Genomic DNA, 27,367 nt, shown 5'->3' with positions numbered 1-27,367 from the left:
AATTATGTCTTCTAAGTATGCATATTTCGACAAATCTTGCTTCCTATTCATCACTTCCTAACTTTCAAATTGGATTTTTTTATTTATTTATCTAGTGAAGTCTCACTAATTTTTATATTCAATTTTGAAATATAAATTCAATTATAATTCTTTGAATTTAAAGGTTTCTGATCGCATACAACTAAAAGTAGTCTTAGTGAATGAAATAGATTCTTACTAAAGTTGATAATAATATATGGGAGATTTTGTGTTAAGTGAAGTGGAATTCATGAACATGTTGAAGCAAGGAACTTCATGTCTCCAATCCACTCTATAATAATAGATAAGCTTTTTGGTTATCTCATTACATGTAGATTTAAGATCTTTTTTCTTTTCGGTATATGGTATTCGATTTAGTTGTTCAAACTAATTATGTAGATAAATACCAATTTAAATCTAGCCGATTTGGTAAGGGCTTTTATTTTTGAATTGAGTTCTCAAACTTGCGATTTCTTTCCACCTATTGAGGGTAAATTTAATATAAAATAAAAACTAGGGTAAAATGTGGGATTTAGGGTAATTCACCTGAAAATCCCTTAAAATTATGAATATTGGAAAGCACTTTTAGCAAGTGAAAACCAACATGGGCTAATTTTATGGTTATAAAATCTCATGAATTTGTATGTGCACTAAATTAAAACCACTCATCCGTTTAAAAGGTTGTTACCAGAAAAGGAATGACTAAAATTTGTTACCATTGAAATATAAATTAATTTCTTATACAAAATCCGTTTGAAAGCAACAGAATTAATACATATTTCCCACTTCTAATAACATGTCTATGGATAGAAAAGAAGAATTATCTTAATTAAGAGGAGACAATTTATAGTGTGTGGAAGTTTAAGCCACATATTCTTTTGTACTTTTTATAAATTGGCCAAGATAAGACATTATTTCTCCATTATTTAATCTCAAGAACAATCTTGAAAACTCCGTCTCATCTCACTTTGTCTCTCGTATTTTAATTAAGGTGATTTTTAGTATTATTTTTGTCGGTAAAAATCTCCAAATAGAAATAAACACATGACAATGGAGAAAAAGATGGTCATGTGTTTCATTCTATGTATTATGATATTAGGAATGATTGGATTGCCAATAGTTGAGTCATCTTGCCTCTCCGATTGTGCTGCTAAATGTGAGAACACTTCGCTCGTACCATTTGTGTGCAGGCTTTCTTGTCCTTCTGCTTGCCCTCATGAGACTTTTTAAGGGACTGCCCATGGAAGTAGCACTAGTGGTAGCATACCACATTGAAGAGTTTAAGATTTTCGTCAACATATATATTTTATATTCAATTCCTAATGTGAGAGATTTAGGAGAGGAGGCAAATTATATCTTTTAAATATAAATAAAGTATCATATTATGGATGAAATTTTAATTATTTATAAGTATATATATATATATATGTTATTATTGAAGCTTGTTTTATTATTATTTTTTGTTTGGTTATAAAAAGAGGGCAAAGCCCTAAAAACAAAAGAAACTAAGAAGCATAACTATGATCATGAAGATCATCAGCTAACAAATCCATCAACTCATTAAGACATTTTCAATTATACCATAAGGCTGCCCAAAACTTAATTCATGTGCAGATTGATTAAAGCTTAATTTCATATACAATTATGTTTCCTTTTTTTTTTTTAATGTCAATAAGATCATTGAATTTAAATTAGATCATCAAATAAGAAGTACCATTCCTTTGAAAATTTGTTTAAATTTTAATCTTTGGACTATATTAAATTATGGCACAGCAAATAATGGAAATCCATATCTAATTTAAATTAGTCTGAAAATAGTTTCACCAAAAAAAATAAATTTTAAACATGTTGAAATAAGCTTCTATGTTGTCAAGAGATAATTATAAATACCTCCTGGAATTTGCTCAACAATACACTTTCATTCAGGCTTATCCAAAAATTAACAAAATAACCCTCGTAAACTATTTGTAAGTATCCCTTTACTATTTACATATGTTCTAAAGTATAGGCTTAACACATAAATGCTTATCATAGAGAGAGGGTATATATATAAATTCTTACATAATCTGTATGCATGTCCTAATTTATACACCAATTCGATAATTAATTAACAAATATTTATTAATTTAAAATAATAGAATATGTGTCGATCACCGTGGTAAAAGTTTTTTACCAATTTTTATAATTTTAATATCCGTACTAATTAATATTTTAATCCGTTAGTAATAAATTTATACTTTTTTTCGATATGCACATAGTGTAATTTATATTTATTAGATTATAGTGATTAGATCTCAACTTTTAATGATTACTTGTTGTTTACTCACTGTACCATGTTTCAACTACAAGTGTAAAATACGTCAGGATGCATGCTAGAACGACTTACATAATTGTCGTACGTTTAATATTTTACTAATTAATATAGGGTTTTGGTTGTAGTACTCTATCATTATAAGTGTATTTTTAATTTTTAAAAATTAATTATAATATTATTTCAAGTCATTTATTAAGTATATAGTCATTGTAATGTATTATATGTGTATCTTATCATATAAGCTTATAAAAATGAATTTTAATAAATAAAAATAATATATTAGTTGATCAATACTTAAATACTATGTATAACTGATTAATCTAGTATTGAATTATTTTTTATAAATTATAAAAATTAAAATAAAGTTAATTTTTATAAATTTATGCAGTAAGATACACCTATAACACGTTACAATAACTCATATATTGTTTAATAATTTCACTCACGGGTTATATTATAACCGGACGAATAGATATATTGTTTAATAATTTCACTTACGAATTATATTATAACCGCTAAGCATTCCGTGACAGTCTAGTATAAAAAAAAAAAAATTAGTATATACTAGTTAAAATATCATTTTAAAATATTTAATGTAAAAGCATTTTTCAGTACATATATACAGTCCACACATAATCTGCGAAATAGACGCAAGAGATAACAGGTAATATCGCCACAAATGACAGGCATACTGCAGTCCCTTCTTTCTTTCTTTTTTCTGATAATAATAGTAATAATACAAACCACATATTCTTGATTCTCCCCATCAATTTCTGAGTTTGCTAAAATAAGTGTGCAGCAATTTCTATAATAAAATAATGAAAAAATCAGAAAGAATACGTTGGAAGTTTACCTGCCTTCGATCAGGTTTGAGTTTGATATAGGTGCTTAATTAATATATACTCAGCACCAGAAAATCTCAAACAGAGAGAAGGACAGGAGAGAATAAAAAAATTTCCAAGAAAGATGGACAGAAGAATTCTTACTGCATGGTTCGTTTTGTGCATTTTGATCGTAGTGCAGATGGTCGAAGTAACACAGGCACGGCCTGGCTGCGTCGATCGTTGCATTAGTAACTGCACCCGGGAACAATTTCCACTCGTCTGCACCTTTTTTTGCCCACCTTGGTGCGCAAGTCACCTTGATCAGTAAGGTATGTGAGACATTTTTATGAGGCCTGTCAGGTTTTGATACCTTCACAAATTTCTTGCATTACAGCAGGAATAAGAGGATAAGTAATTAATCGATCGTTGGTTGTTTAAATATAATTAACAGATATGAAAGTGTATGATTATTAATATGTGAATCTCATTGCCCTTTTTGTGCTTTTAGGTGTGTCAACGTGCACAGAACGGGTACAGAAGAATTATTCTCAGTCCCTGAGCCTCTTTCCTGGAATTTTTTTTTTTGTCAACTTTTCTCCAAAATACATAGAAAGACATGAAAGCAAAACTGGGTTTGGATCCTTGGACATGTTCAGTTTTTTTGTTCTTTTTCTTTCTTTGTCTTTAGTGAATTATTGCATGATCTGTCCTGTAAAATCAGAATGTGAACCTTCTATATTGTTTTATAATTAAAAGTCTATACCTATATATTTATGAGCAATATTATTCCCTCTGATTATTTATGTTCATCTGAAAACTCAAGCCCGTAAGAATTCTATTTCTGCTTCATTGTTTTTATCTTTTCTTTTTTTTCCTCAAAAAGAATCACATTAGAGCACGTATTCAGTCATCAGTAAGGCCGGCATTGAGGCCTATGCCTGCAGTTCCGGCCGAATGAATTCCTGTTACCTAGGGAGAGAAGTGTTTTTGGATCATTCTTCTTGCCAAGGTTCTATAAAGAAAAACGAAGTCTTATTCCTGTTGTTAGCTTGATTAATATAGCTAAAGAACAAGGAGTCTCAGACAAATATTCTCTTTAAATATTCTCTATAATTGTATTGCTAAAAAGAAAAATTTAAATACATGATATTATTTAACAAAGCATTACAAACAAATAATAAATTAATTTTATTTTTGAGAAAAGCAATCAAATAATAAATTGGAAGAAATACAACACAGCCTGATAATTATACGAAATTCAACAACAAAAACCTATCCGCTTGCTTATTGTGTGTATATATATATATATATATATTTTTAAAACTTGTGGAAGTAGCTATTAATCAATTTATAGTCATGTTTGTCACTTCATGCCTAATGGAATCAAAAAGCGGTGAAGATAGGTAACGCTCTCCAGAACTAGGGAATATCACCTGCAAATAGCAAGCAAAAAGATAATCACATGATTAATGGAGTTTGGATTGAAATTATGAATACAGAACAGCTTAAACTAATCTAATATGCAATTAGGGACAGTACCAGCAAAGCTAAGGTGAATCTTGTTAATGCATATAGTAAATGCTAGCTAATACTGTCCAAATTACCAATTCGAAGAAGGAAATGGCAACTTACAACTATAAGTTTACCAGCATTTTCAGCTCTTTTTGCCAACTTAATTGCAGCTGCAGCAGCAGCACCAGAAGAGATGCCAACCTGTCAGGAAAAGAAAAACTTGCTTCTGTTAGAAATATAGAAATTACTACCAACATTGAAAGCAGATTAACCTTTCCATACCAATAAACCTTCTTTCAAGGCAAGTAGCTTAGCAGTTTCAATTGCTTCCTCACTTGATACCTAAAAGAGTAAAAGATTCACTTAAAAAAATGCTTATAGAAGTACATGTTGATCAACAGACAATCCGCCAGATTAATGGTTTGTAGACTTACTTGAAGAACTTCATCTAGCAATTCAGCATCTAGAACATTATGAATGATCCCAGAACCAATTCCTTGGATCAAATGTGGACCTATTTGAAAGATTTTTTTTTTACAGTTTATTAGAAGCAGAACAAGAAATCGTTGGCATCTGCATTATATATGTTTCCACTCCAATGTCAGATTAGTAAGAGGACTTAAACTTGAAATAGTTTATTACTGACCAGGATTTCCTCCATTCAGAACTGCACTTTCAACTGGTTCAACGCCGTACACCTATTCATAAAGAAAAAAGGATTAATTAAGCACACCCTTAGCAAGATTATCATAATCCTTAGTGTTGAAACACTAACAGACAGAACAAACCTTAATCTTTGAGCTTTTTTCCTTGAGGAATCTCCCCGTTCCGGTCACAGTTCCACCAGTTCCTACCCCTGCAACCAGGGCATCAATTTTCCCTGCTGAGTCTCTCCATATTTCTGGACCAGTAGTTTCGTAATGAATCTACACCAAAAAATAAAAGAAGAGAAAACAACAGCCTGATATCAATCCTTTAACCACCAATCCACTTTGCAACAGACTAACCAAAATACCTTTGGATTGGCAGGATTTTCCACTTGATGAAGCATATAACCATTAGGTGTTTTAGCTAACATCTCATCAATCTTTTCAAGCGTCACAGTAAAGCCCTCGGCTGGATCAAAAAGGCGAACTTCGGCTCCAAAAGCCCTTAGTACCATTCTTCTCTCAAAACTCGAAGAAGCAGGCATGAGGATTATAACTTTGTAACCCTTCATTGCAGCAATAGCTGCCATTCCAATGCCAGTATTGCCACTCGTAGTTTCAATCAAAATGGTCTTTAGAAATTTGTGTTTTGACAACATTCACGGCAAAGCAACAAGTGAGAACTTCGGACGAGGAATCATTTTTTTCTTTTTAAATGATAAAGGACAGAGACTAACCTTCCCTGGAGTGATCAAGCCCCTATCTTCTGCATCTTTGATCATGCTGTATGCAGTTCTGGATGTATGAAGATGAAAAAAAATCCATTGCATCAATTATAAAATAGAGGTTCGTGAATTGAAATTAATATATATACAAACAGATGGAAAAAGCATGCATGCCTGTCTTTAACACTAGAGGCAGGTTCCATCATTTCAAGCTTGGCAGCAATGCGAGCAACACAACCGTCCACAATGTTATTGAGGTATACCATAGGGGTATTACCTATCAACTATATAAGTTTCAATGGTGAGGAAAGGAAGACAGAATATAAGCTGAATTATTTTAGTTAAAATCATAGGCAACATATAGAAAGGGCCAAGAAATATACTTCAGTAAAATCTTTCTTGATATTACAATAGTTCTCCTCCATGTCTTTCTAGCTGTTCTGCAAGCACAAAGAAAGCGAGAGGATTACGATTTTTTGCAAATAATAGGTGACTAGGAAGGAACATTTAGACAGAAATAAAATCCTGATTCTTATGACTCAACAGTGCAAGCACATATAATAGCATAACTATATTATCATGGTAGCCAATATCAGTAGCTAGCGGCTGTACTGTTTTGCAGATAATAAGAAAAGATCAGCAAAACTTTCTGTACCTGCAATTTTATTAATAAGATTTATCTATTTTCTGCACCCGCAAAATTAAATCCTCCTCCATCGCTTCAGACTTTGCCTTATATATATATATATACATCTGAGGTTATTACCATTGAATTATCCACTGCTAAATGGCAACATCATGATGCCATCTTTTTCTTTTGAATTTTCTCGCTGTCAAGGTTCCCACTCTCTCAAGTAAATTTGTTTGATTTCAACTCACTGGTTGTTGAATTTGGAATTTTAATCCTGGTACAACAATTTTTAAAAGTTAGCAGTAGAATAGTCATTTTACAATTGTCTACCTAACAAATTCAAAATTAAAATACTTACGAAGGTATATTCAATGGCAAACTATTTTATGGACCCAGAAACATAATGCATCATGTGGCTGGATGTAAAACGTAAGAGTTTAATAGATGATACATTCTGAATATTTTATTACTTTATCTATAATTTTAAAAATATATACAGAATTGTTCAACACCAAATTTCAATATATATGACATGCATGTGTGTCTCATTTTAACAAATATCATTAAATGGTTTAGTGGTAAAATGACTTACTTTTTTTTCATAAAAAGTATAAGGTTGAAGTTCATGAAGAACAAAATGATGAATAATATTCTTAATAGGCCTAAGAGAATAGTACCCTATTCGATATCGGTTTAGTTAAATGGGTACCGGATTCGGATTAGGGTACTCTGTACCCGTATCCGTTTATACAATCGGATTCGGGTAACAGATATCTGAATCCGATACATATAATAAAATTAAATTTCAAACTCATTTGAAATCCGTTTATTACTATCCAAATCCGTTCCATTAAGATTCGATCAGAAAAAGTAATCGAAAATTCACTTCCAATTGTCATCCCTATATGAAACTACATATAACACTATGTGGAATAATATTTAAAGTAAATGCAAAACAAAAAAAAACAAGAATAATAAAATAGAAAAAGTAATTTTTTAAATAACTGAATAATAGAATGTGAAAATCAATATAAATTTATCAATATCTATAAAATTATATTTAGGGTAAAATTATATTTAATTCTCATTTTGTATTAGTCAAACTTGTAAAAAGAATATATATGTATCCGCCGGTTGCACGGGTGGACAGAAATTGAATCCATCTGTCCGCTTGCTGAAGTGGCAGACAGAGTAATGCAAATGCAACCATCACAATTGCATGCAAAGCCATGCATATATATATATATATATATATATATATATATATATATATATATATATATATATATATATATATATATATATATATATATATATATATATTGTATGTCCTAAAAGTCAATTGGACTTTTTTTTAGTTCATACATTGTGATATTATTATGTAATAAATATCATTTTATTAATGGCAGTTGTCTATCATTTATTTTTGTAGTAATATAATTATTGAATGAGTCCAATAATATTTATTAAAGACTCAATTCTCAAGAGTTGAGAATATGAGTGACGGATGATTTTAGAATAAATATTATAAAATAGTTATTGGTTATAAGATTAAATATTGGACATTTTAATCTGAAAGACCAACATAATGCGTTTAACCATATGATTAATATGAGATACTAATATATATCGAATAGTGAGTCTCATACCATTTAGTATGAGTTACTAAGTTAATCGTTTTGGGTCACTTGTGAGATGAATGGACTGGACATGACTTGAAGAAATAATGAATCACATGGATGATTTACTTAAGTCACTGATTTATTATTAAGTTGTGATGGTGTAACTAATCCTTAAACCTGAGGTGGCAGAGTTATCTCATGAATATGTAATTGGGATTTGCTTATGCTTTAAGTATTCGTTCGTACCTAGAATGAGTACTTGAAATAGTGGCTCGAGTGCATATGCATGGAGGTAAGTGTTCATTAACAAGGAATCCATTACTTTGAGTAAACAATGAGAATATCTTATGCGATCCGATAACATCTTGACTCAGAAATCCTTGGCCGAGGTAATTATGATTAATGGAAAAAAAAATTTCACATTAATCATATTTAGTCGAGATGTATTCATGGATTTGGTCATAGAATCAAGTTAGTTGATTTGACTATTCCATGATCATCACTTGATCGAGATATTATTCAATAGAAGAATTTAATTTCACGGTAATCATAAATAAAGAATTCATAGATGATCAATGCCATTATTATTAATTGGGTAATTATAATATGTTGCTAGATGTCACTTATAATTTATGAAAACGATTGAGAGAAAATTATTTAATTGTTCTATTAGTGATTAAAGTGTTTTAATTAATATTAAAATTTAATATTATTTAATTGTTCTCTTAGTTGATTAAAATATTTTAATGAATATTAAGATTTAATTTTAAATTCTCATTACCAATTAATAACCTAGAAAGTCACACGCGTTAAGATCAACTCAAGCACCACGATGGACTTGACTTGTACCTCGAGTAGGAACACTAGCATCTTCTGAAGTTAAAGTCCGTAAATGTCTAACTAATGATAATGTATAATATATTTAAGGAGCTTGACACATGTCATCACAAAAGAGTTTGTAATGACATGTATTTGTACAGCAACTTGACATGTGTCATTATAAAAGGGTTTATAATAACATGTGTTAAGAAAGCAGCTTGACACGTGTAACAAAAGAGTTTTGTAATGACATGTGTATGTACAACTATGTTGAGGATTATGAATCCTTAATACTATATAAGAGAGTTTCTTACTCCTATTATCATAAGAAGAAGAGAGAGATAATTTGACATACTTACTATTATAATAAGTTTATCGTAGTAGGAAATTTAAGAGAGAAAAAAGAATTCTTCATCTTCAAGAATTGAATAGCTTTGCTTGAGGTCGGTTGTGTGAAATAATCTATAGGATTTGCAATTGCGAATTTATATTTGATTCTCTAACAGAAACATCATCAACAATAAAAAATTGAATTATGTATGCTCTTCAAAGGTTGTAGTCTTTTTCTCTGTGTTCTTCACGTTCATAAAAAAAAGTTATTTCCTTTTTCAAATTAAATCTTCAATTACAACTTGTAACCTTAATTCCATGAGATTAATTACATGAGTTGTGAAATGTTTACAGCTTTCGTTGCACAACTATATGGGGTTTTTCAACATATTTATATATATATATATATATATATATATATATACTTTAATTTAACACTTTAAATACCTATTACAATATTGTTAATATAATTTTTAATAATAACAAAAATTAAAGATGCAAGTATTAATAAAAAATTATCATAATAGTACTACCGATAATAATAATAATAATAATAGATACAATACTAAAACTAAAATTATTCATTATAGAGTTAATAATTAGTTGTAACAAACTAAATTGAACTAAATAATTAAGGATCTTAAAAATAAAATAAAAATTAAAAGAAACTGAGATTATAGAACAAAAAAAATTTGAACTTAACTAAAATTAAACAATAAAATAAATTAAATTAAAAATCTTGAAGATATCAAATTGAATCTAACCAACAGACTAATAAATAAATCAAATTGAATTAATAAATAAACCAAATTGAATCTACAATATTAATTTAGTCCAATTTAAATTTTTAATATATATTTTTATATTAATTTATACTTTTATATTAACATTATATGTTTTATACGAAAATCATAATTTTAACCCATTAAAAATATTTATTTTCACCAAAAAGTAATTATATATATAATATCATTAAAGTTATTAAAATTATATATATATATATATATATAATAACAATAATAGTTACAATAATACTAACAAAAATTTTTAATAGTTAACGTCAATTTACTTCCTGTCCGCCAATTGAAATAGAGGATAGGAACCGGTGGACAGAGGCTTGTTCGCTAATTCAACTGGTGAATAATTTGATCAATAAATTTATCCCTCCATTTCAGCAATTTTCACCATAAATTAAGAATTTATTTTCAAACCACTCTAAAACGAGAATTTAACAAACTTTCATTTTAAAATAATAAATATTTTTTAAAACATATTAAATTAAAAAAATTCTCATGAAATCGTATATTCTATAAAAATTATTAAAAATTCATGAAATCATTAAAAGTAATTTATTTAAAAAAATTTTAAAAAATATTTAATTGATTAATTTTTGAAGTGCAACTGACTTTTCTTATCACCAGAAATTTGATACGTTAATTATATATGAAAGAACAGCTTGAGGTAAGATGGCAAATATAACGAAAAGACAGCATTTTAACTATTGCTACTTATAGATCCTTGACAAGCGAGCAGCAATTAAAAACTTGGACTTGAAAACTTCCTCACGCATTGGCAGGAGAGCTTTTTGTATGGCCGAGTATAAAATTAACATCCATACCATAATAAGGGGAATAATGTTACTGTTGCAACGAGGCTCATCCTCAAAAGTACGCCTATGTATCTCAATAAAATTAACTGACACTCGAGGGTTGGCTGGCACAAGTACACTACACAGGACTACTGCAGAAGTTACAATTATGAGAGTATGTCACATCATAAAATTCAGTGCTGTAACAACCGATAAGTTGAATATTCTTGAATTGGTCTCAATCAAAAGTCATGTTTTCCACCTCTTGCCTAATGGACTCAAAGAGCTTGGAAGATAAGTAACGTTCTCCTAAACTGGGGAATACCACCTGCAGAAAAAGCAAAAGAAAAAGATTGATGGATATTGGAGTTGGACTGAGAAATGTTGCAGACTGGAGCAGTTTAATGCATGCGCACATGATGGCAACATCTACTTTAAACAAAGTACGAACAAGCAAATTCAATACCAATCAGAAGAAGGCAATGAAGCTTACAACAATGAGTTTCCCTGCACTTTCAGGCCTCTTTGCCAATCTAATTGCAGCAGCAGCTGCAGCTCCAGAAGATATCCCAACCTGTGAAAATAATACAAAAGAAAGAAAAATCAGTAGAAACTCAATAGCTTGCAATTGCATCATAAGTGAATAAGACAGATCTGGAAACTAAAAACGCTAAAAGGAAGGTAAACCCTTTCATACCAGCAAACCTTCTTTCAAGGCAAGCAGCTTAGTGGTTTCAATAGCTTCCTCACTTGATACCTATAAAGTAACACCACCATCAAAAAAAGAAAAGAGAAAACAAATGCCTTTGCAGCTTTATTGTTACTCTTCATTTATCACAATTTACACTAGTAGCTTCACCTTTCGCTCCAAAATGCTAATAGAAGTACATGTTGACTCAACAACAATGCCTGGCTGAATGGTTTTAGACTTACCTGGAGAACTGCATCCAGCAAGTCAACATTCAGAACACTAGGAATGATACCAGCACCAATTCCTTGGATCAGATGCGGCCCTTTGACAAGTGTGAAGCAATTTTAACAGAAGAGAAATCAATAATGAAAACATCACTACCTTGAGAGAAATTAATGGATGACAAATTGAGTATCAAATTTCAATAAAGTCAATACTCACCAGGTCTTCCTCCATTTAAGATTGCACTTTCAACTGGTTCTACACCATACACCTATGCATAACAGAAAAGTACATTGTTAATATAAATATATCTTTCTTAAGCTCTGAATTCAAACATTGACAAACAGAACAAACCTTAATATCTGAGTTTTTCTCCTTGAGGAATCTGCCAGCTCCAGTCACAGTTCCACCAGTTCCAATCCCTGCAACCAAGGCATCAACTTTGCCTCCCGAGTCTCTCCATATTTCTGGACCAGTTGTTTCATAATGAATCTACACAAAAGCAAAAGACTAATCTCTAAATCCTTTAATCATCAATTGAAATTCAAAAAGACTGAAAATTTATACCTTTGGATTGGCAGGATTTTCGAATTGCCGAAAGATATAGCCATTAGGTGTCTTATTTAGTATCTCATCAGTTTTCTCAAGTACCCCATTAAAGCCCTTGGCTGGATCAGTAAGGTAAACTTCGGCTCCAAGAGCACGTAGCACAATTCTTCTCTCAAGACTCATTGAAGCAGGCATGGTAAGGATAATTTTATAACCCTTCATTGCCGCTATTGCTGCTAATCCAATGCCAGTGTTACCACTTGTCGGTTCAATCAGTACGGTCTTTAGTCAGTACATTTCAGCAACATCCACAAACAAAGGGAACGGATTAGTGTAGGCTGTGATTAAACCTCTATTACTGAACGAAAAAAATGATAGTAACTAACCTTCCCTGGAGTAATCAAGCCTTTATCTTCTGCATCTTTGATCATGCTGTATGCAATTCTGGATTGATGAAAAAGAAAATTCTTTGTTTTAATTCATGAATGCTTGTGCATTGATATAAAGAAAATATAGAACAACATTTTTTTTTTTAAAATTGCCTGTCTTTAACACTAGAGACAGGTTCCATCATTTCAAGCTTGGCAGCAATCCGGGCTACGCAACCATCCACAATATTATTGAGATATACCATAGGTGTATTGCCAATTAACTGCATTAGTCCCAACGGAAAGGCAAGAAGAAGATGCATAATTACATAAACTATATGCAGAAGTGTTATCTGAAACCAAAGCAATACGAAAAGGTCAAGGAAAATATACTTCAGTAACATCTTTCTTTATCTCGCAATTGGCCTCCATATCTTTCCAGGTGTTCTGCAAAAATTTAAAGAAGTGGGAAGAATTAGAAAGATAAAGGACAAAAGGAAACAATTGGACAAGAACAAAGAAAGCTTTTTGAGTTGGAATCCTATGGTACTATTCCATGAACGGACTCATCAAAGCAGATGAAAGTGTAGTACTATGACTGAACTCAATTCAACCCTTAATCACACATCGAAAATATATACGGATGCTACCATTGGCAGTAGACTTCAATAAAAAAAAAAAAAAAAGATGATAAAAATCCTTAAACCTGCAGTAGAAATTATAAGTTTACTACTCTTGTGAAATATCAAAAAATAGAAAAACAGGATAGCAGCTATAGACCAAGTAAAAATCTCATCGTCAAGAACCAAAACTATGCATAAATACAGCATCAGTACTCAGGATATAACAGCATAATCTCCAGTATCAGCAGTAGCAATTGAATTAAGCAGATGATTGCAAAAGGTGAGCGGCGAGAGAGAGTAAGAAGTGCAAACCTGCTGCCAAAGAATGTGAAAAATATCTCTTCCGCCTGCAAATCTTAAATTCAATATTTGGTGTTGCCTTATAGCACTATTGGTTAATTAAAGTTATCGAAAATACAAATACACTGAATATAAAGTTGCCAAGATACAGATAGTCCCATTTCCAGTTGTTTCTTTGTTTTTATTATTCTTGTTTTGGTGGGTGTATATGTCTAGCCTACCTATCCTTCCTCTTCTCTCTGCTAAACTTCTTTGACTTCAACTCCATGATAACAACTTCAAACCTAATAATTCTTTTAAAAAGAAAAAAAGAAGAAGTGAGAGTTGTTCTATCTGGCAAGAATATAGTGTCAGCCAAAGTACAATTATAACCTTTCTTCACCACCATAAATTTTAAGCTTGCCCGAAGTCATACTATCTCGCAAATGGGTTTGCGTTTAGTTGAACACATGCATGTCCGATCATACAGCCATGACTGCAGAATTAAAATTTCGCTGATGACTAATTAGATAATTATTTATTTGTTTATTTTGCTCTACTCTTCGAGATCAATTTCTGCCGATGATCTGAAACGAAATCAATCATGTTCATCGAATTGTCACCGGCGAGTCGGATATAGTTTACCATCTCGTTCTTCATGGTTTTGCAACTTCTCCTTGAAAAACGGACAGTGAGACCGTTGACCGTCGTTATAAAATAACAGTCGCGCGTAGCTGGCGAAATGTCAGGGCGCGGCTCTCATCCCACTTGGAATGAGGTTAATGAATAGAAAGCCACGTCAACAGAACTAATGCCACGCATACAAAAAATTCTAAAATATGTTGCCTATAGCTGTAATATGGCATTTCATTCTAATGCCACCTTGTATATATAAAATATATATATTATTATATTAAATTATTTATTCAAAAGAATTATCTGATAAAATGAAACCTCAGTGGAGTTATTATCTTTTTAAATAGAAGTAAGGCAATTGGTTTGACTATTTAAATAGTCAAACTTTATAGTTTTATCTTAAATTTTACAAAAAATACTATAGATTTTAATAATATTTTGTACAGGAAGAATTATGCTTACTTGTTTTTTTTAGTACAAGTAGCTACGGGGTTTGCTATAACTTTTTATTACATAATCATCTGTGGATTATTGTTTCAATAAAAATAACCTATGGCTCCAATAAACAAATTAAATAGTGACCTTTAGAATAAGAGTCAAAAAGATTTTATGAAAATTGAATATTTTCGTTATTTGATATTTAAAATTTTTTTATTTATATCTCTGAAAATTATAAAATAAAATTAAAAATATTATTAATTCTTATAAAAATAAAAATATAAGAATTTCATTGAATTTTTTATTTTTTATATTTAAATATTATTATTATAGAAATAGTGAAGACATGATTATAAATGGTCTTACAAATTTATAGTAAAATCATATGTTAAAATCAATAAAATAAAATAAATCTCCACTTCATACACACAAAAAATATGTTTTCCAATTTTTTTGTCAAATATTAGAATCTTTCTTTATAAATCAACATTATATTAAATTATCATCCCATAAAATGCCAAAAATAGAATAAAAAGTTGAAATTATAATTTTTTTGAATTGATTTAAATGGGTGGTAAAAGATGGAACACAAAATGGAAAATGGCAAGAGCCAACAATTCCAACTTTTTCTGTTTTGTGTGTAACGAGTATTATACGCACCGTTGGCATCTCTCACACAGAAAAAGCAGGTTTAACCTCTTTTTTCGTTTTTTCAAAATAATTTTGTTGAAACAATTTGGGATAGTTAACGGTTGAATTTTGACACTTTGAAATGAGCAACAATAAAATTTAATGTGACTTTTAACTTTTTAGATGTTTATACTATATCGGTGTAACATGATATCTGTGCTATATATATTTTAAATTATTAAATTTATTAGAATAATTATAATTATTAAAAAGAAATACTAATAGAATAATAGATTGTTCATTAGGGATTGCATGTAATATACTTGTAAAATTCAATGATATTTATATTTTATTCTACCAATTATATTAGTTTTTTTTATTAAAAGTAAAATTTTTATGACAGTGACATTATATGACACCAAATAATGATCCTTCAAAAAATACATTTTAAAAATCGTTACAACAAATATTAGTTAACCTAAAAAATACATATTTATATAAAAAAAAAGTAATGGATCATTATTTAGTGTCAATAACACCGTGTCATAAAATTTTTTATTCTTAAGAAAATAAAATTATTAAGTTTTTTTTTTAAATTGTATAATTGATAAAATATAATATAAATATTGATGAATTTTACACATATATTACATATAACTATTAATAAATAATATATTATTTTTGTTAATAGATTTTTTATTTAACAGTTGTAATTAAATCATAACAAATCTAATAATTTAAAATAGTATATGTTGCGGAATCAATTGTCAAAAATAACCTCTTTCCTGCAAAAGTAATTCCACCTTCAAGAATCCTAAACTTATATGTTTCTTGCGAGATGGAGATGAATTGAACAAAACCTTGTATTTTGATTTACTTATCAAAACACACCATTTTGGTAAAGTGATCAATGTCAGGAAGTAATTTAGTAATGCAATTTGCCTTTTTTTTTTTTAAATTTTAAATATTATAATTAACTCAAGTCCTACGTTTTAGTCCATTAATCGGATTTTTCATTTCAAATTACTAGAATCCTACGGTAGAAAAGAAATTGCAGAATAGCAATTATTGTCTTATAATAGTTGGATAATTAAAAAAAGATGCTGAGAGTAGATAATTATTTAAGTAATTAGGTCTATATAATATGCACGTGCAAGATTAATTGTTTGGTACGTAAATGCATGTGCTGTCCATTTCATTGGATAGAAAAAGAAACACGAACTCTCATTCCACAGAAAAGAATTACAAAATTAGATGATAGATGACCAAATACTTGGCAGCTGAGCCAATAAGCAATAATATCTACATGCTCTTTCTGCAATTAGAGCTGCCTGATAAACAAATGAAACAAGAGTGCAATATTTCTCGATACTTTTGCTATGTTGAAATTTGAACGTTTTGGACTGAACAATAAAAAAAGAAATGAAATGAACGTTTTTAACTTATTAGTGATGGCTTTGGCATGCCTTTTGCTATGTTGAAATTGAACTTCAATCCCACATCGGCTAGGAAAGAAAAGAGAGAGCAAGAACCAATCTACAAATACAAGGCCCAAAGCAACTGGCAAACATACTTACCTGGACGGGGTCGATGGGTGATCAATAAGGTTCATGGCCTAGGTTTGTGACCTTCATTGCACTTGGGAGGGGTGCTGGCCTAAGGTCTCCCCAAGTTGGGAGAGCCTACGTCATAATTTGTGACAGTGGGGGCCTGCGTTCGCGCGGCCCGTCCAATTTAGTCGTCAATATCCATTGTCTGAAATTCACTGTCTGTTTAAAGTTATTCTGGTTATGTTTATCCGAATCCTATGACTCTGACCAAATTAGTCGTCAGTTTCGATTGTCTGAAATTCACCTTCTGTTTAAAGTTATTCTGGTTATGTTTATCCGAATCGAATGATTTTAATGGTTTCTGCTGATATTTCTGATTGACTTTTCAATTCATAGAAAAGTACATACGTATAATTTAAAACATTTGAAAATTTCAAAAGCTGCTATTAACCGATAACTTGGAAGAAGTCATTCATAAGTCATGTTTTCCACCTCTTGCCTGATTGAATCAAAAAGCTTGGAAGATAAGTAACGCTCTCCAAAACTTGGGAATACTGCCTGCATGGAAAGCGAAAAAAATTACTCTGATTAAATGGGAGTGTTGGATTGAATTATAACTTACTTTGGCTGCAACAAACAAATGTCACTTGTTGGGTGTGCATATTGAACAGGAGAAGGCAATAAGCTTACAACAATGAGTTTCCCTGCATTTTCAGGTCTCTTTGCCAATCTAATTGCAGCTGCTGCTGCAGCCCCAGAAGATATACCCACCTATGTAAAGATAAAAGCAGAAAAAAGATAGTCACAAGTGCACAAAAAGAAAAGGAGAACAAGCAACAACAGTAGCAGGGAAATCAACCATTTCCTACCAGCAAACCTTCTTTCAGGGCAAGCAGCTTAGTAGTTTCAATGGCTTCCTCACCTGAGATCTAAACAAAAATAACAGACACCAAAAGTTATTAAGCGACATTTTTCAGGCACACAAATGTTTGTATATGGTAGGCCAGTTCTTTATAGTTATAGTAGTAGCTTCATTATTCGTTCCTAACTGTTAAACGAACATTCAGAGAAAATCCCAGATACCATGGTTCTTAAACTTACTTTAAAAACTTCATCCAGCAACTCCACGTCCAGAACATTAGGAACGATTCCAGCACCAAGTCCTTGGATCAGATGCGGGCCTGTCACAAGTATATCAAGCAATTTTCTTTTCCACGGTGAATAGTTATAAAGAGTGATAACCATAGGGAATTAGAATGAAGTAGTAAATACACGAGCACGCAACAATAAATCAATTAATATGTGTCATCCATTAACCTTCTGGTTCCGTGACATCTTTAAAAGATGAAAAGACTAAAAATAAGTAAAGCCTCAATGATGGTACATATACATTTCTTTTATTCCTCCAAGATTGTAGCTGCCCGGTAAAAGATTCAATAATTAGAAGAATTCATTACTCACCAGGTTTTTCTCCATTCAGGACTGCACTTTCTTCTGGTTCTATACCATACACCTATGCATAAAGGAATTAAAGCAAAACCAATTCATACTCCAGTTGGAGCACAATTAAGATTTAAAAAGACAAAGAAAAAGATCCTTTAACATATTTGACATAAGAGTCTCTCAGAAGAAGACATCCAGAATAAACCTTAATGTCTTTGTTCTTCTCCTTAAGGAATCTTCCAGCTCCAGTTGCAGTACCACCAGTTCCAATTCCTGAAACCAAGATATCAACTTTCCCACTGGTGTCTCTCCATATTTCTGGGCCAGTGGTCTCGTAATGAATCTACAAAATCAGCAACAAACATGATCTATAGTCCTTCTACAACAAATCCACGTACTAGATGGATGCAAGATATACCTTTGGATTCGCAGGATTTTCAAATTGCTGAAGCATGTAGCCATCAGGTAATTTATTTAGTATCTCCTCTGCCTTCTCAAGTGCTCCTGGAAAGGACCTGACCGGATCAGAAAGGCGAACCTCAGCTCCAAGAGCTCGTAGCACAGTTCTTCTTTCGAGACTCATTGAAGCGGGCATGGTGAGTATAAGTTTGTAACCTTTCACCGCAGCAATTGCTGCCAAACCAATACCGGTGTTGCCACTCGTGGGTTCAACTAGGACGGTCTTTAGGCAGCATATTTTAAACAGCAATAGGAACAAAAGGAAAACAATTGTTAATCTCTCCTTCATTTTAACACCTTTCAGAAATCCATATTTCCTTCATTTGACTTTGATATTTTATTAAAAAAGAATGAATATCTAGCAAGGCCTCATGACTAACCTTCCCTGGAGTAATTAAGCCCTTATCTTCTGCATCCCGGATCATGCTGTATGCAATTCTGCATAAGCAAAAATGAAAATGTATGACATCAGTTCAGCAATAAAGACTTGTTTATTTTTCCATATTAGGAAAGAATAAACACAAACAGGTGGAAAGAAAGAGTGCCTGTCTTTCACACTAGCGGTTGGTTCGAACATTTCAAGCTTTGCAGCAATGCGAGCTACACAGCCGTCCACAACCTTATTCAGATATACCAAAGGGGTATTTCCTATTAACTGCACAAGTCAAGATGAAAATAGAAGAAGATGAACATTATTAGAAGCAGTAGTTATTGGTATTCCAAAGTCAAAAACTATAGAAAAGATGGCTAAAATATACTTCAGTAATATCTTTCTTGATTCCACACTTGTTCTCCATATCTTTCTTGGCAGTCTGCAAGCGGAAAAATGTGACTGGATTTGCAGGAAGCTGAGAGAAAGTGAGAAGAAGAAGAAGAAGAAGAAGAAGAAAACAAGAATACAACGTCGACTGAAATGAACTCAACAATAGCAGCAGTAAAAGATTATAAATATTACCAGATATAAAGCAAATCTACAAGTATATATTGCGTGTGCAATCTGTAAACTCTGTCTATATATAATATATGCACGTGCAAGATTAGTTGCTTTGTCTGTAAATGCATGTGCTGTCCATTTCATTAGATAGCCACAATCTATAAATTGCATGTCCCATCCATTTAAGGAGGTAGTCCCAAGACTTATTACTTCAGCTGTCCGTGTCATAGTCAAGAATCAAGATTCTCTTTTTCTTGTTGGCTAAAGACAGAAGCAGTGAACATTAATAGAGATCAGAGAAGCAGTGCTGGATATGAACATTAAAGTCAGAAATATCATTGATTGATAATTTCTTGTCCAAATTGTGATTATTTTTCACTATTTGGTCAACCGTGACAAAATAAAAGATTGGATAAGACTAATTTGCAGGGATGGATTTTATTATTATTATTGTCCGTGTGGCTTCTTGACAGGTCAAAAATAGTTATATTTATTGTGTTTAATTCCTTTGCGATTTGGTTGGATAATGTACTTAATTATGGAAATTATGTTTATTCTAGCTTAGGTGATGAAATGCTCGAGGATGGGCAAAATCTAGCCTAAAACATGTTTTAAGTCATCATTTTGTCAAAAGCAAAGTCTTTTGGAGGAAGTGCGAACTCGTGCGGAAGACTCTTGTCAAGGCGTGACCACGCCTGCATCCCATGTTGCTAAAAGATGTGAAGAGAGCTTGAAATTTTGAGGAGATTAATTTGTGGTGGACTTATCTCTAGTTAATCTCCTCTATTTTTGGAAGTGTTGGATTAATAGAACTTTCTTCTATGTATTTAGGGTTTTAATTTATTTAGATCACTTTTAATCTTATCCTTTCTTGTAGGGATAAGATTAAATAAAAGCTGTTCTTTTGATAAGGATTCTATTAAGGTTTAGGGTTTTACTTCACATATAAGGACGGGCTAGATACTTTGGGCGGAGAGGCATTGGATTGATTGATTGATTCAAATTGATATTCATATTCTTATTTCTTCTTCTACTCTCTACAATTCTTGTGAATTCTTACTCCACCATGAGTGGCTAAGTTTTTAGTTTCTAATTCAAGAGTGAATAAATTCAATTGTGATTTTGTGAGGCTTTGTGCTTAATAAAATTCTTCTTTAATTCAAGTATTCTTTATTTCTTGTTCTTATTATTTATGAATTATTGATATTGATTGAACTGACGACTCAACTTTGATATTGATTTTTCTATTGCTAAACTTTGAGTTTGTGATCCGTAATTGTCATGAACGATTGACACAAGTAGCAAGGAGCTGGCTCATGTGTGTGTGATTACGGCTTATTCGAATTACATAGCTTGCATGATAGGCTCTAGGGAAATAAAAGAACAAGGTTATTTCAATTGCAGTTATCTCAATTAAATTAATGTTGGTTTAGTCATTCTCATTATTCTTAATGCTATCATTGAGTTGATATGGAACGCTATCGTGCCCAGTTGACTAATGGTAAGTTTTGATTTGGATGTTGGGTTCAAGTCAACTATATTAGGAGAATTACACTTGTTGCGGCTTTTTTGAATAAGTAGACTAAGTACTTGAATAGAAGAATTGATATTTTAGCCTATGATCATGATTACAATTGGATGGAATCAGCACTCTTGAATTGGAAATTTGTTAAGATTGATTTTTATTTACTTTAAATATTCAGCCTTCATTATTTTTTGCCTATTTATAATTTTGATTCAAACATTCAAAAACCCCCCTTTTAATTTACTTTGAGAGCTATTCCACTGGTTTCACTTTTTCTACAAATTAGTTTAAGAAAATCGGTGAATTTATTTTAAAGGGCTTGACAGCCCGTTCAAATTTAGGCGGCCGTTCTTGAAACCTATTTTAGTTTCTCATTGTTTGAATTATTTGTTTATGACTTGTTCTTCTCGAGATATTGATTTGTAGTTTAATCACGAAATTGAGAAGGCGGTATGCCGGAATTAAGAAGGAGACTAAGCAAAGAAAAAGTTGTCTACGTAGAGGGAGTTGGAAATAGATTTGGCTATTGGTGACACGTCTATCTTTCAGAAATTCTGAGAAAACATGGCGAACAAAACTCTCGAAGAGCTAGCTGCCGGTTTAAATCAGCAACCTTTATGCATTACATTTCCTAATATTGCGGTTGATTTTGGATTAAAATCTGGTTTAATTCACTTACTCCCTTACTTTTACGTGGATTATGCGGGTGAAGATCCTTATAAACACTTGAAAGAGTTCCATATTGTATGCTTGAGATGAAACCACATGGTGTGGCCAGAAGAGCAAATAAATCTTAGAGCTTTTCCTTTTCTTTGAAGGATAAAGCAAAGGATTAGCTCTATTATCTACTTTCCGGTTCAATAACAGCATGGAGCGAGATGAAAAGATTGTTCCTCGATAAGTTTTCCTTGCAAGCAAGAGCTGCCAACATCGGAAAAGAAATTTGTGGCATAACACAGTTCAGCACGGAGAAGCGTTGTATGAATATTGGGAAAGGTTCAAGCAAGCTGTGCTAAATGCCCACATCATCAAATCTCTCATGACTCTAATCCAATATTTCTATGAAGGATTATTGCTAATGGATAGGAGTATGATTGATGCAGTAGTGGTGGAGCTTTGGTAGATAAAGCGCTGAAGAAGCCAAGCAATTAATTTCAAACATGGTAGAAAATTCTCGTGATTTGGTCACGAGGGTGATGGAGCTACAAGGCGAGTTAATGAGGTAAACCACTTAAAAATCTTGAAAATCAAATTTCGATTTAAGCGCTTTGGTTAAGTCAAATGGTACGTAGGGCAATTACAAATGGCAAAAGTCACATGGAATATATTCGTTGCGAGGACATCCCACCGATATGTGTCCAACATTGCAACGAGACTCCATGCGAGAAGCTAACGCTCTGAGGCGGATTCTTGGTCAATCTCGAAGGAAGTATGACCCTTTTCTAATCATTACAATCCACGGATGGAGAGATCACCCGAGATTTGGGCTATGGGAACCCAAGGGAGGACAACAAAAGTATCATTTCCGAATTTCAGTAGAGCAACCTCGAGCTTCTAATTCAGGTATGTCCTTGGAAGATATTGTTCAAAATCTTGCTAACAATGCTCTTCAATTTCAGCGGAAACAAGGTCGAGCATTGAGTTTAGGCAATCAAATTACTCAGTACGACTACGTCGATTAGTAAATTGGAGGCTCAAAATTTTGGAAAACTACCTTCACGGCCAGGAGATAAATCCAAAGGGAGAATGTTAGTGCAATTTTTCTTAGAAGTGGAAAGGAGATTTCTTGAGGTCGATTCCACTTAAGAAGAAGTAAAGCCGAGCAAGGAAAAGGAAGAAGAAGAAGCTTCCTCTAAAAGCATCGCGTGGGGTAAAATTCGATCCTTCTCTATCTCTTTCATCTCGTACTCCATTACCTCCTTTTCCTAGCAGTTAGCTAAGCCCGAAAGAAGACGAGCAAGAAAAGGAGATCCACGGATACATTTAGGAAGGTGGAGATAAATATCCCATTATTGGATGCTATCAGAAAATTTCTAAATATGCAAAGTTCTTGAAGGAATTATGCACAAACAAAAGAAGGATGAAGGAAAAGGAGAAAGTGGTGGTAAGTAAGAATGTGCCGGCCATCTTGCGAAAGAATATGCTAGAAAATGCAAGGATCCGGTATGTTTTCATTACCTTGTGTTATTGGTAATACAAAAATTGAGGCGTGCCATGTTAGATTTAGGAGCTTCCATTAATGTCATGCCATTTCTATCTATCGAGAATTGAAACTAAATAACTTGCAAAGGCCCGGTGTAATGATTCAATTAGGTGATCACTCTTATATTCATCCCTTTGGAGTTGTTGAAGATGTTTTGGTGCGGGTTAATGGGCTCATATTTCCTGTCGACTTTTACATTTTGGAAATGGATGGTAATTCCTCATTAAAATCAACCCGATTTTATTAGGACAACCATTCATGAAAGCGCTAAGACAAAGATTAATGTAGATGAGGGTACTCTCCCGTAGGGTTTGATGGAGAGATTGTTAAATTTAATATTTTTGATGCAGTGAAATATCCTAATAATTTACATTCTCTTTGCCATATTGATGTAATTAATCCAATTATGCGGGAAGTATTTGCAAAAGAAAATATTAGTAATGAGCGGGAATTAGATGCATAATCTAATTTAGAAGTGGAAATTAGAAGCTTGGATTCGGATAAAATTTTCAAAGCTGAATGGTCATAGATTAAAGATCTTCCATGAGGGTGAAATTGCTTTATGTTCTATTAGTTTTCCTTTGGATCACTTCACTTATTTGGATGACTCGAATATTTTATCATTAAAAGTCGGGCATAACGGCGTTAAACAATTCGCGTATTGGGAGGCAACCCAGAATACTTGCTTTATTTTTATTATTATTATTATTATTATTATTATTTTTCTTTCGCTTAGTTTATTTTGTTTTTAGTTTTTAGTTTTAATTTCTTTTTTTTTAAAAAAAAAATTTATTCTGAAGCTTCGCTTCTTACGAAGGCGTGACCACGCCTTGTTCCAAAGCTATCTTCTTTTTGTTTTGCAAAGCGCAAAAAAAAATTCAAAAATTCTGAAGCTACTTACAAGGCGTGACCACGCCTTGTTCAAATTATCTTCTGTTTTGTCTTGAAAAGCGCACCAAAAAATTCGAGCTCACTTCTTATAAGGCGTGACCACGCTACTTAAACTCCACTTTTTATTTTTTTATTCTTTTGTTTTTATTATTATTATTTTGTTTTTATTTTTTTTATTATTTTTATTTAATTTATTTAATTTATTTAATTTTTATTATTTAATTTAATTTATTTTTAATTTTTAATTATTATTATTATTATTTATTTTTGTGCTTAAAAAAGAGAGAAAAGAAAAGAGAAGCGTTTTATTTTGCCATAGCCACCAGCGTTTTATTTTCTTTTGCGTGACCATCACCAAAACTTTCTATTTTTACTAGGCGGTTCTACTTCCTTTCCCACCATCACCACTCACTATTCGTTATGAATTGCTCGCAAATCGGGGAGTTTCATATTTTTTCATTTCTTTTGTGAGCCATTTTCTTTTGATACATTGAGGACAATGTATAGTTTAGGTGTGGGGAGGAATATGATAATTACATGATTTTCTTTTCTTTTCAAAATATTTTTTTTATGCTTATAATTAGGTATGCTTTAATTCATATGTTCTAATTCTTCTTTTGCAGCCTTGAGTTTTATTTTGATAGCACGGAATGCCATGTAAGTTAGAAATACATTTTGGTTTGAATTTCAGTGCATGAAAGGGGATAAGCATGGTTAGTATTTCTTTAAAACTATCAGAAGGTATCTCATTAGTTTATTGATTGAAAAATCCACGAGACTTGATATAAATGTAAACATTCAAGTGAGCTTTTGAGCCCGAAAAGCGATTCATTATATTTTGCTCTAATTATTTTTTTTATTGAGTGTTATCAAACTAGTATGATTATTCTAGAACTTGCTTACGAATTCATATTGAGACCACATTTTGGATTGATGTTTTAATATGATAAGGGCAATTAGGATTAACCTATTCTTAGACTCTTAAAATACCTACAAGTATTGATTTCCTTTTTAGTTAGCCACCTTGGGCCTATTTTCCATTTTCTTTGTTATTTTTAACACATGTTGTTTAACCCGAGACCTTTCGTTTGCTACCTCTATTTTTCTACCCTTGTCAGGGGCAAAGGGAAGTGTTGCATGGTACAAATGAAACAACGAAAAAAAAAAAAAAAAAGCAGAGAGAGAGAAAGAAAAGAAAAAAAATGGGGAAAGGGCGTTGATATTTATTCCTTTCGTGAAAGAAGATAATTGGAGAAGTATTCATCAAATATATTGAATTGAATTATTACATGTTATTTCTCCGAGATTTTTTAGTGCTAATATAAAATGTGGAAATAAATCTCAGAAGTTTTTGTAGTATGTTTACGTGGATGTGGCATAAGTTATCATGCAAGAATCTAATCTTTTGTCTTGATTATGAAACATCTCGGCTCTTCCTTTATCACACCCTTTCCTAAGCCCCATTCAACCCTTGTAAAGTCCACTTTGATTTTGCATCTAATTCATGTGTAGTGGTGGAGACTTGATTCATTAGCAAGCTTATGGTAATAACATGCTTTGTTTTGATTCAGAGAGTAAATGCACCTAAACACTTTGAGAGTATTGAGTGAAACCATGTGAGGTGTTAAGTCTTGTTGTTTTGATTTTGATGAATTATTAAGATACCTGTTCTTTTTATAAAATTTATCCTATGAGTGCTAATCTCTTGATTGTCATTATTATTCAACTCATTAATGTATGTTTAATTTATTTGGTATTTGAGGAGATTAAAAGAGATGAAAGGAAGGTTAAAAGGAGAATTGCTATGTTGAATTGAGGTATGCTTGAGGACAAGCATAAATTAGGTGTGGAGAAATTTGATAGGTCAAAAATAGTTATATTTATTGTGTTTAATTCCTTTGCGATTTGGTTGAATAATGTACTTAATTATGGAAATTATGTTTATTCTAACTTAGGTGATGAAATATCAAGGATGAAGCAAAATCTAGCCTAAAGACATATTTTAAGTCATCATTTTGTCAAAAACAAAGTCTTTTGGAGGAAGTGCAGAACTCAGTGCAGAAGACTACTGTCAATAAGGCGTGACCACGCCTTGCATCCAATAATTTGCTAAAAGATGTGAAGAGAGCTTGAAATTTTAGGAGATTAATTTGTGGTGGACTATCCACTAGTTAATCTCCTCTATTTTTGGAAATGTTGGATTAATAGAACTTTCTTCCATGTATTTAGGGTTTTAATTTATTTAGATCACTTTTAATCTTATCATTTCTTGTAGGGATAAGATTAAATAAGAAGCTTATTTCTTTTTTATAAGGATTCTATTAGGGTTTAGGGTTTTACTTCCTATATAAGGACGGTACAGATACTTTGAGGCGGAGGCATTGATTGATTCAAATTGATATTCATATTCTTATTTCTTCTTCTACTCTACAATTCTTGTGAATTCTTACTCCACCATGAGTGGCTAAGTTTTTAGTTTCTAATTCAAGAGTGAATAAATTCCAATTGTGATTTTGTGAGGCTTTGTGCTTATGAGAATTCTTCTTTAATTCAAGTATTCTTTATTTTTGTTCTTATTATTTATGAATTATTGATATTGATTGAGCTGACGACTCAGCTTTGATATTGATTTTTCTATTGCTAAACTTTGAGTTTGTGATCCGTAATTGTCATGAACGATTGACAAGTAGCAAGGAGTGGCTCATGTGTGTGTGATTACGACTTATTCGAATTACATAGCTTGCATGATAGGCTCTGGGGAAATAAAGGAGCAAGGTTATTTCAATTGCAGTTATCTCAATTAAATTAATGTTGGTTTAGTCATTCTCATTATTCTTAATGCTATCATTAAGTTGATATGGAGCGTATCGTGCCCGATTGACTAATGGTAAGTTTT

The 27,367-nt window shown here is 31.8% G+C and overlaps 3 protein-coding genes, 1 long non-coding RNA gene and 1 other non-coding gene across 7 annotated transcripts; 2 read left to right on the top strand and 3 right to left on the bottom strand.

Moving 5' to 3' along the window:
- Positions 1–3,127: 3,127 nt before the first annotated feature.
- Positions 3,128–3,937, top strand: LOC107260762. The gene is made up of 2 exons (XR_001534741.3): positions 3,128–3,485; positions 3,665–3,937. It is a non-coding gene; the product is annotated as an uncharacterized LOC107260762 (long non-coding RNA).
- Positions 3,938–4,484: 547 nt separating this feature from the next.
- LOC125368644 (cysteine synthase-like) lies at positions 4,485–6,467 on the bottom strand. Its single transcript, XM_048369884.1, has 10 exons — positions 6,424–6,467; positions 6,215–6,324; positions 6,053–6,110; positions 5,684–5,947; positions 5,457–5,594; positions 5,315–5,366; positions 5,103–5,182; positions 4,951–5,010; positions 4,789–4,869; positions 4,485–4,589 (listed from the first exon to the last, which is right to left on the bottom strand). The coding sequence occupies exons 1-10, from the start codon at positions 6,463–6,465 to the stop codon at positions 4,500–4,502; spliced, it is 975 nt and encodes a 324-aa protein (XP_048225841.1). The 5' UTR covers positions 6,466–6,467; the 3' UTR covers positions 4,485–4,499.
- Positions 6,468–10,918: 4,451 nt separating this feature from the next.
- LOC8288434 (cysteine synthase) lies at positions 10,919–14,497 on the bottom strand. 2 transcript variants are annotated; one of them, XM_015714979.3, is made up of 12 exons: positions 14,156–14,497; positions 13,796–14,076; positions 13,254–13,307; positions 13,035–13,144; positions 12,879–12,936; positions 12,511–12,774; positions 12,298–12,435; positions 12,163–12,214; positions 11,964–12,043; positions 11,728–11,787; positions 11,524–11,604; positions 10,919–11,358 (listed from the first exon to the last, which is right to left on the bottom strand). In XM_015714979.3, exons 3-12 carry the CDS (start codon positions 13,290–13,292, stop codon positions 11,269–11,271), a joined length of 972 nt encoding a protein of 323 aa, XP_015570465.2. In that variant the 5' UTR covers positions 13,293–13,307; positions 13,796–14,076; positions 14,156–14,497; the 3' UTR covers positions 10,919–11,268. The 2 variants fall into 2 exon arrangements, with proteins under 2 accessions (XP_015570465.2, XP_015570464.2); XM_015714978.3 differs by having other exon boundaries at positions 13,796–14,497.
- A 2,538-nt stretch (positions 14,498–17,035) lies between these two features.
- Positions 17,036–17,196, top strand: LOC125368714. Its single transcript, XR_007214480.1, has one exon. It is a non-coding gene; the product is annotated as a U1 spliceosomal RNA (small nuclear RNA).
- A 166-nt stretch (positions 17,197–17,362) lies between these two features.
- LOC125368681 (cysteine synthase-like) lies at positions 17,363–19,832 on the bottom strand. 2 transcript variants are annotated; one of them, XM_048370158.1, is made up of 10 exons: positions 19,677–19,832; positions 19,464–19,573; positions 19,299–19,356; positions 18,878–19,141; positions 18,665–18,802; positions 18,478–18,529; positions 18,118–18,197; positions 17,886–17,945; positions 17,707–17,787; positions 17,363–17,574 (listed from the first exon to the last, which is right to left on the bottom strand). In XM_048370158.1, the coding sequence occupies exons 1-10, from the start codon at positions 19,713–19,715 to the stop codon at positions 17,485–17,487; spliced, it is 972 nt and encodes a 323-aa protein (XP_048226115.1). In that variant the 5' UTR covers positions 19,716–19,832; the 3' UTR covers positions 17,363–17,484. The 2 variants fall into 2 exon arrangements, with proteins under 2 accessions (XP_048226115.1, XP_048226116.1); XM_048370159.1 differs by having other exon boundaries at positions 17,363–17,570.
- Between the last annotated feature and the right edge of the window lie 7,535 nt (positions 19,833–27,367).

Source organism: Ricinus communis, chromosome 10 (genome assembly GCF_019578655.1).
Source record: "Ricinus communis isolate WT05 ecotype wild-type chromosome 10, ASM1957865v1, whole genome shotgun sequence".
NCBI classification, from domain to species: domain Eukaryota; kingdom Viridiplantae; phylum Streptophyta; class Magnoliopsida; order Malpighiales; family Euphorbiaceae; genus Ricinus; species Ricinus communis.
The sequence above is the reverse complement of the archived record's forward strand: the minus strand, read 5'-3'. Positions and strand labels throughout refer to the sequence as shown.